General features: G+C 45.3%; 1 protein-coding gene across 1 annotated transcript in view; it reads right to left on the bottom strand.

The window, feature by feature from the left end:
• Positions 1-11,266: 11,266 nt before the first annotated feature.
• rb1cc1 (RB1-inducible coiled-coil 1) overlaps positions 11,267-12,880 on the bottom strand; it is a 34,634-nt gene continuing 33,020 nt past the window's right edge. Inside the window, exons 20-23 of the mRNA XM_080493669.1 lie at positions 12,822-12,880; positions 12,481-12,608; positions 12,197-12,267; positions 11,267-12,116 (exon numbers count right to left, since the gene is read on the bottom strand). Coding sequence (XP_080349795.1) covers positions 12,039-12,116; positions 12,197-12,267; positions 12,481-12,608; positions 12,822-12,880 — 336 coding nt within the window. The 3' untranslated portion in view covers positions 11,267-12,038. The remainder of the gene's footprint in view (positions 12,117-12,196; positions 12,268-12,480; positions 12,609-12,821) is intronic.

Below are 12,880 nucleotides of genomic sequence, written 5' to 3'. Positions count from 1 at the left end.
GCAGCCGAGTCCGAAGGAGACGACGACATGCAGCCGTTTCAGATTAACATCAAGTTAATCCCAGTCCAGATCTCTGGAGTCAAGAAGCTCCAAAAACTGACAAAAGAACCTGAAGGCTGCAAAGACAAAGACCAAACATCAAACAGAGACGAGATTCATCTTCACATGAGAGAGAAACGTGGAAACATATCCAGGAGAACCATTTGGTGAGTCTAGATTAAATCTGAAGGAAAGTCCAGGAAGCAGAATGGGAGTCTAGATTAAATCTGAAGGAAAGTCCAGGAAGCAGAATGTGAGTCTAGATTAAATCTGAAGCAGAAAAGGAGACGAGTTGGAGGCGAAAAGAGAACAAGAAGGTTTGAGGTTAAAAACTGAAATGATGAAACTCAAACATTCAAACGTCAGGATGGAGAACCAGGACATGAGAACCTGGATGATGAGGGAGAACCATCAGGGCGGATTACAGATTAGAGATTAGTCATTTTCTCTCATTTATACTTAAATCCTAATTTTGTGTGTGTGTGTGTGTGTGTGTGTGTGTGTGTGTGTGTGTGTGTGTGTGTGTGTGTGTGTGTGTGTGTGTGTGTGTGTGTGTGTGTGTGTGTGTGTGTGTGTGTGTGTGTGTGTGTGTGTGTGTGTGTGTGTGTGTGTGTGTGTGTGAGAGAGAGAGAGAATTATAATAAAGTTGAAGAGTTGATTAAAAATGTTAAAAATGAGCAGAAATGTTGAAACTAACATGAAGTTTGGTCCAATTGAATTGATTTAAAATGACCAGCTCAGCTGGTAGAGCGTCAGACTCTCTGTCTCAAGGTAGAGGGTTCATGTCCCCCGCCGGGCGCCACCTTCCTGTGAGCTCTCCACCTTCCTGTGAGCTCTCCACCTTCCTGTGAGCTCTCCACCTTCCTGAGGGCTCTCCACCTTCCTGTGGGCTCTCCACCTTCCTGTGAGCTCTCCACCTTCCTGTGGGCTCTCCACCTTCCTGTGAGCTCTCCACCTTCCTGTGGGCTCTCCACCTTCCTGTGAGCTCTCCACCTTCCTGAGGGCTCTCCACCTTCCTGTGAGCTCTCCACCTTCCTGAGGGCTCTCCACCTGCAGGAAGGTTCTTAATGGGTCAATGTGATCTGGGTGACGGTGCTCAGACTGACACCACCACCACCCGGGGAGGGAGGAGAGGGAGGAGATGGAGGAGAGGGAGGAGATGGATGGTTTAAAATGAATTGATTTAAATTGAATCAGTGACTTCCTGTGTGTGTGTGTATGTGTGTGTGTGTGTGTTTATGTGTGTGTGTGTGTGTGTGTGTGTGTGTGTGTGTGTGTGTGTGTGTGTGTGTGTGTGTGTGTGTGTGTGTGTGTGTGTGTGTGTGTGTGTGTGTGTGTGCAGAGCAGCAACATTTCTGTAGAGCAGCAGTAGAAGTTCTAACAAGGAGGAGCTGCCAGGTGGCGAACTGGCTGCACCACCAGAACGCACAATCTGTCTGCTTCTCCTTCCAAACCACTGACAGCTGCCATCGCCAGCCTCGCACACACTCGCAGCTCCCGCCCGTCCCTCCCCAGTGTTTCCTGCTCACCCCGGCGGCGGGGTCACCTGGCCCCCGAGCCGCCCGTCTGGGGGGCCCTGCTGGCCCCCTGGAGACCCGCCTGCCGGTCGCGGGTCTCGCGGATCCGCTTTAATATGCAAACGCGGCGGGCCCCGCCTTTGACCCGGGCCGAGGGGCGGCGCCGCTCGCCGGAGTCTTATCGGAGGCGAGCAGCTCGCCGGCGGCAGGTAGGCCGCGGACGGCGGCGGAGGACGAGGAGCTGCAGGAGAGCCAGGCACAAAGCCGCTCTGCAACCGGCTAAAAATAAAAGCTGGCAAAGTTACCGCTGCTCCCTCATTGGTCCCATAGTTTGATTTCACATTTAGCTTTTCATTCCCCTCCGCATAAACATTCCATTCTTCCTGCGCAGCACAATGAGACCGGAGTGACTCTGGCAGCAGGTTTTGGACGGCGGCTCCTGAATCCAGCAGTGTATGTTATCAGCAGGTAAACAAGCTTTCCAACAAAGCCATAATGGAGCTGCACGCCGCATAAAGAGGCTCATCTCAAAAGCTATACAGCCCATCAAAGCCGGTGTCACTTCCTGCACGCCGCGCTGCAGCTGCAGCAGCGTGTTAGCTACACGGCTATTTTCAGACACTTCACAACTATTTGTATTGATTATTGACTCGTCCGCCAGCAGCCAGATTACCAGAACGAGACAACAGATCGGAGTGTTTCTGGCGGCGGCTGCGTTTTGTTCCCGAGCTGGGAAATCAAAAACTGTGTCATGCACTAAATTAAAAGGATTTGCACTTTCTGGGCTGCTGGAATAATTATTTTTCCTCCTGAAAATGGAAGAGTTGCTCTATATTTGGAGGGATTACCGACTCCATTCAACTTAATGTGAAAATAATTTGCCCTTTAAAAGCCTACTTAAGCTATATCCTCCACTTTCTGCGCAGCAGATGCAATCTTGTTAACGGCACCACAACTTTGCCTGTCGGGGAGAAGCGGGGCTGCCGTGGCGCCGTGGAGACGATGTGTTACTAATAGTGATTATGTGGGTGACGCGCGCTCACAGATTTCTCCGACGTTTCATCACATCTTTAATCTGGCCTGTCGAAGATTTCCTGCTCAACCTGTTGTGGGGCGACGCAGGACGACAATGCAGCGGCAGATTAAGAAGCATGTGTGTGAAAGCATGTCTGAGGTGAACTTCTCCACCTGACAGCGGCGCAGCAGCTAAGCTCTTTTCTCTGCTCCATCAATGGGGTGAAATGTGACGGCATTAAGTCGATTTCCTCTCGCTGCAGTTTGAGCCTTAATGCTCCTGGCTGCTCTTCAACACTTCATTTAGATCCACAAATCAAAGTGTTGTGATGGAGCCTCGCTTTTCTTCTCTCATCGTCACACACACACACACACACACACACACACACACACACACACACACACACACACACACACACACACACACACACACACACACACACACACACACACACACACACACACACACACACTACAATCTAAATATTTATTTTTCTCTCCTAATGTAATAAATGATTTTCTATCTATTTATTTGAAGGAATATAAACATTAACAATAATAATTGAAGTTTGTTTTGAGCTTTAAATAACTGGATTGATGTTAAGATTGAAACACGTGTGTGTGTGTGTGTGTGTGTGTGTGTGTGTGTGTGTGTGTGTGTGTGTGAGGTTCTTATTAACACTGCGGCTGCCTCTTTTGTTGGCCGGGGTAATCCCGGCGCTCACAGCTGCTCCCGTGTCGTGGTGTGGCTGCTGTGTCTGGTTTGTCTGGTGTGTCTGGTTTGTCTGGTGTGGCTGGTGTGGCTGGTGTGGCTGGTTTGGCTGGTGTGGCTGGTTTGTCTGGTGTGGCTGGTTTGTCTGGTGTGGCTGGTTTGTCTTCACGTCGCCGTCGTTCTGCTTCCAGCTTCACGTTCAGCTTCACAAAGAGAAGCGCAGAGCAGAAAGTGGAAGATGATTTAATCTCACACTCTTCCTCTCATCAACACGTTCATATGAGATATAGTATTTTATTATGTGCTGTGAAAATAAAACTCGAATGAAAATATCAATCCTAAATGTACTACTTCCAGTACCCCACGTGGTTTTATGTTTTGTGAATATTTGTATTAATCTACTGATTGATCTTGTCAGTTTAGTGACATTTGCAGATTATTTTAACAAAATGTGTTTCAATTTTAACTCAACATTAAAGAGTGAAAACCGGAGGAATAGATTTACATGATTAATCTCTTCATTCATCTTTATTCTCATCGAACTGATTGAATCTTTAATTGATCTTCCTGCAGCTCATTTCATCAACGACTTATTGTCTCTGATTGTCATTTTCCTCTTTTAAGTTCATTATACAATTTGATCTTTTTATTGTTCTACCTCTCCTTCTATTTTATAGTGTGTGTGTGTGTGTGTGTGTGTGTGTGTGTGTGTGTGTGTGTGTGTGTGTGTGTGTGTGTGACAGTAATGATAAAGCACCTAAATGAGAATCATGTTTGTTACTTTATCTTTGACTTGTCTCAGATTTATATTTCCATATCCAGAATAACTATGAGTATTATTAGTATTTTTAAGTTTTTATTTTAAATAAAATAATACTTAAAATATATATTTGTAAATGAATCCAGAGCAACAGTTCTTCAGTGAGACGTCCATGTTCAGTATGTGATGCTTCTCTGTACTTTATTACTGTTTTAATGTTTTTATTGTTTTTAGACACTTTTAGTTTTAACAAAAAGACTTTTCCTCTGTGCTGTTTATTAATGACAATAAAAATATCTATCATCTATTTATAATTATAATAATAATAATTATTATTATTATAATTATTATTATTATAATTATAATAATAATAATTATTATTATTATTATAATTATTATAATAATAATTACTATAATAATTATAATAATAATTATTATAATTATAATGATAATTATAATAATAATTATTATAATAGTAATAATTATTATTATAATTATTATTATAATTATAATGATAATTATAATAATAATTATAATAATTGCATTTATAATGTAGTTTCTAAATATTGTTAGACAGTAATTAACATTATTGTTGCTTTAAAGTTTTTTATGTGATTGATTAAATGTGTGTGTGTGTGTGTGTGTGTGTGTGTGTGTGTGTGTGTGTGTGTGTGTGTGTGTGTGTGTGTGTGTGTCTCATTAAATCCTTAACTTGTATAATTTATTCCGTCTGATCTCATGTCATCTGTTTGTATTTTATTTGTTGTATTAACTCGTGTTTTCTGATCTTGTTGTATTTTATATTTTTATCTTTGTTTGATATTTGACCAGAAACGGCTCTTTTTTGGTTTTGTGTGTCTTTGTGTGTCTTTGTGTGTCTTTGTGTGTCTTTGTGCAGATTTAAGAAGTAAAACCTCGTTACATTTGAATTTATTTCTTCTTTCATGTTTCATCTTTTAATTTATTTCTCACTTTCTGATTGTCTTTTATTTTGAATGGGATTTGATCAGATTTGTGTTTTTTAAAATATAATTTTTGTTTTATTGTTCCCTCCTGTAGTTGTTACACAGTGTGTGTGTGTGTGTGTGTGTGTGTGTGTGTGTGTGTGTGTGTGGGTCAGGGTGCGTCCCGTGCGGCGGCGTTGCGGCGCAGCATTGTGGGCGGCGGCGTTGCGGCGCCCAGCGGGGGGTTGTAAACATTTACACAGCGAGCCGTCCAGTGCACACGCTCGGCGCTGCCAGCGCCTCGTATCGAATGTTGTGTTGCAGATTTTCTCATTCAGGCCCGTCCCGAAATTGTAGGAATCACACCATCAATTTATGAAGGAGGCGTCCAAATGTGACAACGGGCGTATGCTCGCCGGAGAAAATAGAGCTAAACATTGTTCAAACACCCCGAGACCCACATGGTCGGGAGCGCTCGGCGCCGAGCTGCGATGCTCCCCGCTGTGAACTGGGAAAGTGATGTTGGTGGGCTTCCTCCTCCATGAGGGCCGCCGCGCCGCCGCGCCGCCGCGCCACCGCCACCGCCGCGGCGCTCTTGGGCCCTGATTTGAAGCCTCTTTGAAGTCTGTTTGCTGCAGCCGCCTGCCAACACCAGCGTCTCCACTAAAGCACAAACGCTGAATCAAATGGAGACGAGTCCTCGGTGACTGTCCGTCCCAGGAAACTCAGCTTCAGTGGAAAAAGCGCGTCTGAAGGTTTCACCGGAAACTTCCACAAGATTCACTGCAACCCTCCTTCTGTCACCGTCCTCTCATCAGAGTCCAGACTCATTGTCTTCTCATCGTCTCATCGCCTCATCGTCCTCTCATCAGGCTTCTGAGTCCAGACTGCTCGACTTCTCATTGTCTCCTCATCTTCACATGTCTCACCATCATCTTCACATGTCTCACCATCATCTTCACATGTCTCACCATCATCTTCACATGTCTCACCATCATCTTCACACGTCTCACCCTCATCTTCACATGTCTCACCATCATCTTCACACGTCTCACCATCATCTTCACACGTCTCACCATCATCTTCACATGTCTCACCATCATCTTCACACGTCTCACCATCATCTTCACATGTCTCACCATCATCTTCACACGTCTCACCATCATCTTCACACGTCTCACCCTCATCTTCACATGTCTCACCATCATCTTCACACGTCTCACCATCATCTTCACACGTCTCACCATCATCTTCACACGTCTCACCATCATCTTCACACGTCTCACCATCATCTTCACACGTCTCACCATCATCTTCACACGTCTCACCCTCATCTTCACATGTCTCACCATCATCTTCACACGTCTCACCATCATCTTCACACGTCTCACCATCATCTTCACACGTCTCACCATCATCTCATCAGGCTTCTGAGTTCAGACATCTTCTCACAATCGTCTCATCTACTTCTTCTCATCATCTTATCATCGCCTCACCGTCCTCTCATTAGGCTCAGGCTAGTTAACATGAGCTGGTTAATGTGAACTAGTTAACGTGAACTAGTTCATTTGAATTAGTTAATATGAATTAGTTAATGTGAGCTGGTTAGTGTGAACTAGATAATGTGAGCTGGTTAATGTGAACTAGTTAATGTGAGCTGGTTAATGCGAACTAGTTAATGTGAGCTGGTTGATGTGACCTGGTTAATGTGAGCTAGTTAATGTGAGCTGGTTGATGTGAGCTGGTTGATGTGACCTGGTTAATGTGAGCTGGCTGATGTGAGCTAGTTAATAGATAGTTAATGTGAGCTGGTTGATGTGAGCTTGTTAATATGAGTTAGTTAATGTGAGCTTGTTAATGTGAACTAGTTAATATGATTTAGTTAATGTGAGCTGGTTAATGCGAACTAGTTAATGTGAGCTGGTTAATGTGAACTAGTTAATGTGAGCTGGTTAATGCGAACTAGTTAATGTGAGCTGGTTGATGTGACCTGGTTAATGTGAGCTAGTTAATGTGAGCTGGTTGATGTGAGCTGGTTGATGTGACCTGGTTAATGTGAGCTGGCTGATGTGAGCTAGTTAATAGATAGTTAATGTGAGCTGGTTAGTGTGAGCTAGTTAATCTGAGCTGGTTGATGTGATCTATTTGATGTGAACTAGTTAATATGATTTAGTTAATGTGAGCTGGTTAATGCGAACGAGTTAATGTGAGCTGGTTAATGTGAACTAGTTAATGTGAGCTGGTTAATGTGAACTAGTTAATGTGAGTTGGTTAATGTGAGCCAATTAACGTGAACTAGTTAATATGTATTAGTTAATGTGAGCTGGTTAGTGTGAACTAGTTAATGTGAGTTAGTTGATGTTAGCTGGTTAATGTGAGCTAGTTAATGTGAGCTGGTTGATGTGAGCTGGTTAATGTGAGCTGGTTGATGTGAGCTGGTTGATGTGAGCTGGTTAATGGGAGCTGGTTAATGGGAGCTGGTTAATGGGAGCTAGTTGATGTGAGCTGGTTAATGTGAGCTGGTTAATGTGAGCTGGTTGATATGATCTATTTAATGTGAGCTAGTAAATATGAGTTAGTTAATGTGAGCTGGTTAGTGTGAGCTAGTTAATGTGAACTAGTTAATGTGAGCCAATTAACGTGAACTAGTTAATATGTATTAGTTAATGTGAGCTGGTTAGTGTGAACTAGTTAATGTGAGTTAGTTGATGTGAGCTGGTTAATGTGAGCTAGTTGATGTAAGCTGGTTAATGTGAGCTGGTTAATGGGAGCTAGTTGATGTGAGTTAGTTAATGTGAGCTGGTTAGTGTGAACTAGTTAATGTGAGTTAGTTAATGTGAGCTAGTTGATGTGAGCTGGTTGATGTGAGCTGGTTGATGTGAGCTGGTTAATGGGAGCTAGTTGATGTGAGTTAGTTAATGTGAGCTGGTTAGTGTGAACTAGTTAATGTGAGCTAGCTGATGGGAGCTAGTTAATGTGAGCTGGTTAATGTGAGCTGGTTAATGTGAGCTACTTAATGTGAACTAGTTATTGTGAGCTGGTTGATGGGAGCTAGTTAATGTGAGCTAGTTAATGTGAGCTGGTTGATGTGAGTTAGTTGATGTGAGTTAGTTGATGTGAGTTAGTTGATGTGAGCTGGTTAATGTGAGTTAGTTGATGTGAGCTAGTTAATGTGAGCTGGTTAATGTGAACTAGTTATTGTGAGCTGGTTGATGGGAGCTGGTTAATGTGAGCTAGTTAGATTAATCCCTCATGTCCACACGCTGAGAACTGCTCGATTAAACAAGCAGTTTTTCAAAATACGAGGACGAAAAAAGAGAATTATTGTTGATCAATTAAAAATTATAAAATAAATTCAAACTTTAAGAAAAAAAAAATCTTTTTCTTGAAGAGAAAAGTTTCTATTGTGACGATGGAACAGATTTCTGATCATTAAAATGTTTTTTGGTCTTTAAATTAAATTCTTCAAAATCTGTTACTCTGTTACTCTGTTACTCTTTTACTTCATGAGATTTGAAAATGATTTCAGGAGATAATCTGACTTCCTTCATAAAATAATCCAAACAGAATCTGAATAAAGTCTTTACATGAAGAAAAAATCTAAATGACTGAAACAGATTCTAATCTGGGATTATCTCTACAACCAATGACCGTTAACCCCCCCCCCCCACACACACACACACACACACAGAGGTCTCATCATTGGGATCTGTTCTGTGGCCTGTACTACGAAGCTGGATTGTCTCTTATCCAGATAACTTCAGGATTAACTCTGGGTTTCTCTTATCCAGATAACTTCAGTATTAACTCTGTGTTTCTCTTATCCAGATAACTTCAGTATTAACTCTGGGTTTCTCCTATCCAGATAACTTCAGGATTAACTCTGGGTTTCTGTACTACGACTCTCGCTCACTTCTCACCAGGATAAATCACCTGGTAACTGACACTGAAAGTCTAACCTGCTCCGGAGCAGGTTATGTTCTAGATAAGAGATCAGAGCTCCGCCTCCTGACCAATCAGATCTCTTGGAAAATGCCCCGCCCATTCTTAAATGATGGTGATTGGTGGGCAGGTTCAGCTCTGAGCTGCAGCAGAGAGGAGAGGAGAAATTAATCTAGAACAATCTTTAGACATAATAAAATAAATCCTGGTCTCTGAGGCTCTGAAGGTGGTTCTGGTTCTGGTTCTTGACTTGTTCCAGGTCTGTTTATCTGGAATAATGAGGTTCATGATCACACCTGACAGAACTGCAGAACCATGAATTTATGGAAGCAGAACTCCTCCTGTCGTCATGGTGATGAATTAATATTCCAACAGGAAACACAAGAGAACCTCCGCCTCAGAACCAGTGATGGAGAACCTAAAGTAAAAGAAGAGCAGTGAGGAAGTTCTGCTGGAACCGTTCTGCTGGAATAAAGTGGAACTGAGTGATCACAGTGCTGTTCCTTTATATCACTGATCCATTAATCTGCTCTAATCTCACCAAGTCAGGAAGGTTCTGGTTCTGGCTGCAGCAGCAGTGTTGCTTTGAGCTGCTGGATGGGTTGGAATTCTTCATAATCTCAGAGATTAACTGCTCCTTCAGTAATCTGGAAACTGCTCTGCAGAGTTTCTCTGTGTGTGATTGGTCAGACGCTGCAAGCTCCGCCCCTTTCACGTGAACGCTCACACCTGGTCTGGGTAGAACCAGAGAGTTGAGAACCTGCTTGGTAGGAACGGTGATCAGGATCACTCTCATCTGGATAAGTTAACCAGGGAACAGAGAACCTGGTATGTTGATCAGGGTTCTAGTAACAGGTCTCAGGTTCTAGTAACAGGTCTCAGGTTCTAGTACAGGTCTCAGGTTCTAGTACAGGCCTCAGGTTCTAGTACAGGTCTCAGGTTCTAGTAACAGGTCTCAGGTTCTAGTACAGGTCTCAGGTTCTAGTACAGGCCTCAGGTTCTAGTAACAGGCCTCAGGTTCTAGTAACAGGCCTCAGGTTCTAGTACAGGTCTCAGGTTCTAGTAACAGGTCTCAGGTTCTAGTAACAGGTCTCAGGTTCTAGTACAGGTCTCAGGTTCTAGTACAGGTCTCAGGTTCTAGTAACAGGCCTCAGGTTCTAGTAACAGGTCTCAGGTTCTAGTAACAGGTCTCAGGTTCTAGTACAGGTCTCAGGTTCTAGTACAGGTCTCAGGTTCTAGTAACAGGTCTCAGGTTCTAGTAACAGGCCTCAGGTTCTAGTAACAGGCCTCAGGTTCTAGTAACAGGTCTCAGGTTCTAGTATCTGACCAATGAATGAAAGGTGTTGAGGCTGAGTGTTGTTTTATGCAGAGACTCAAACTGATGGTGAAACAATAGAAGTGATTGTTGGAGGTGAAGCTACAAATCAATCAATCAATCAATCAATCATTGCTTCAGTCAGCTCAAGCTTCCACTGAACACAGATCACACCTCGACACCGTGTTGTTTCAGACTGAACTACAACGTGAGCCGACCACAACAAGCAGAGACACAATACACAGCTACACTACAATACTACAAAGTTACACAATTACAACTGCACTACTATACTTGGTAACCCGGGTACACAGCTGCAGGTCCTCTGGTCGCCATGGTAACCCGGGTACACAGCTGCAGGTCCTCTGGTCGCCATGGTAACCCGGGTACACAGCTGCAGGTCCTCTGGTCGCCATGGTAACCCGGGTACACAGCTGCAGGTCCTCTGGTCGCCATGGTAACCCGGGTACACAGCTGCAGGTCCTCTGGTCGCCATGGTAACCCGGGTACACAGCTGCAGGTCCTCTGGTCGCCATGGTAACCCGGGTACACAGCTGCAGGTCCTCTGGTCGCCATGGTAACCCGGGTACACAGCTGCAGCTGGGTGAAGTGATGCTCTGAGCTGACTGGGCCTGGAAAAACGTCGATTATTGAACCTGATCAAAAGTCTGGTTGGGAAGGTTGATGAAGTCATTATCAGCCAATTCCACGATGTGCGACCCCCCCCCCCCCGGTGGCTGAGAGAGAGCAGCGCCCCCCCGGTGGCTGAGAGAGAGCAGTGCCCCCCCGGTGGCTGAGAGAGAGCAGAGCCCCCGGTGGCTGACAGAGAGCAGCGCCCCCCCGGTGGCTGACAGAGAGCAGCGCCCCCCCCCCCCCCCCCCCCCCCCCCCGGTGGCTGAGAGAGAGCAGCGCCCCCCCAGGTGGTCCAGGTGTGGACCTGCAGAGTGAAGAAGTGAAGATGAGCTTGAAGCTCAGACTGAGGGAGGAGGAGGAGGAGGAAATGGGGGGAAACGTGTTTTGCAATCAATCCTGTTTTTATTTTGAAAACTCTTCTTTTACAATGCAGTGGTTTGTGGTTACAGGTGATCTGATGGTATGGTACAATGTTCTGCCTTTCCCAGGGTTCAGTCCGTCACTGAACACGTCAGTGAGCAACACACAGCATGAACTACGTTTCCCACTACGACATTTATCTGGATAAGTAAAGCAAAGAAAGGAGATCAGGATGCATGCCATGAACATTAGAATAATGGAGACTCAGGATCCACTCAGGGACAAATGTTGACAATGACAACTAATAATTAACATCCAAATCCAGCCAGTGTTCAAGGCCACGCCCCCTCAGGGTCATGGTCACGCCGCATTAGGGGTACGGTCCCTCAGAGTGTCAGGCCACGCCCCTCAGAATATCAGACCACGCCCCTTATGGTTCATGTTCACGCCCCTGAAGTTTCAGAGACACGCCCTCAGGGTATAGGCCACACCCCATGAGGTGTCTGAGACATGTCCTCGGGGTGTAGGCCACGCCCCCTGGGTTCAGAGCTTTTGGTCCACCATGTTGAATCAAGTTCAAACCAAAGAGAAGATGTGAGTGAGAAGGAAGAAGACGTCTGTTGCCTTGAAGCTTTTCAGCTCATGAAGTGACATCCAGAGAAACCTGCACCCGTCAGCCAGAACATTATGACCACCGCTGACACGTGGAGCTCCGGGTCAGCGGTGGCTCCACCCAGGCTCCAGAAGTCAGGGAGTCGGCGGTGGAGGTCCTGTTCTGGCTGCTGGGTGTGTGCGTGTGCTGTTATACTTTCCGGTTCCAGGGCACGGCTTTGACTCGGTAGAACTTGGTTCCCAGAGGAACCTTGAACCTGTTCTGGGCCTGCAGAGACAAAACACAAGAAGACGGTGACGAGGCTGAAGAGCAAGGAGAGTCTCAGGACGGAGGAAAGAACCCGTTACCTTCTTGGCCTGACAGTACTCCTTCTCCATCACCTTCCCCAGAACCCACGGCCGCCGAGAAGACCCTGAAGCTGGAGCACACGCCACAAGTTACACTGCTGCTCACTACTTCTGCTCACTACTGCTGGACCACAGGTCACTCGGTGTGTGTGTGTGTGTGTGTGTGTGTGTGTGTGTGTGTGTGTGTGTGTGTGTGTGTGTGTGTGTGTGTGTGTGTGTGTGTGTGTGTGTGTGTGTGTGTGTGTGTGTGTGTGTGTGTGTGTGTGTGTGTGTGTGTGTGTCACCTGGCTTGAGGTCCAGTGCAGTTAGAGACTCTGAGTGGAGGAAGTAGAGCGTTGGACCGACAGTGAACAGAACATAGTTGTCGTGTCTTTCGTCCAAGATAATCAGGACCAAGTCTCCCACCTGAAAACTGAGACCGCGCGCACACACACACACACACACACACACACACACACACACACACACACACACACACACACACACACACACACACACACACACACACACACACACACACACACACACACACACACACACACACAAACACAAACACAATCACTCAGAGCGGTGTGTCCAGCACACACTGAGAGCAGTAGAAGTGTGTGTCCTGTGCTTCACTCACTCTCTGATAGCGATTTTGTCTGAATGTCTGGATGACACCGAGGACATGCTCTGAGACAT

Source organism: Lipophrys pholis (assembly GCF_963383615.2).
Source record: "Lipophrys pholis genome assembly, contig: SCAFFOLD_120, whole genome shotgun sequence".
Lineage (NCBI taxonomy): Eukaryota > Metazoa > Chordata > Actinopteri > Blenniiformes > Blenniidae > Lipophrys > Lipophrys pholis.
Note: the sequence above shows the minus strand (reverse complement) of the source record. Positions and strands in the feature narration are given on the sequence as shown.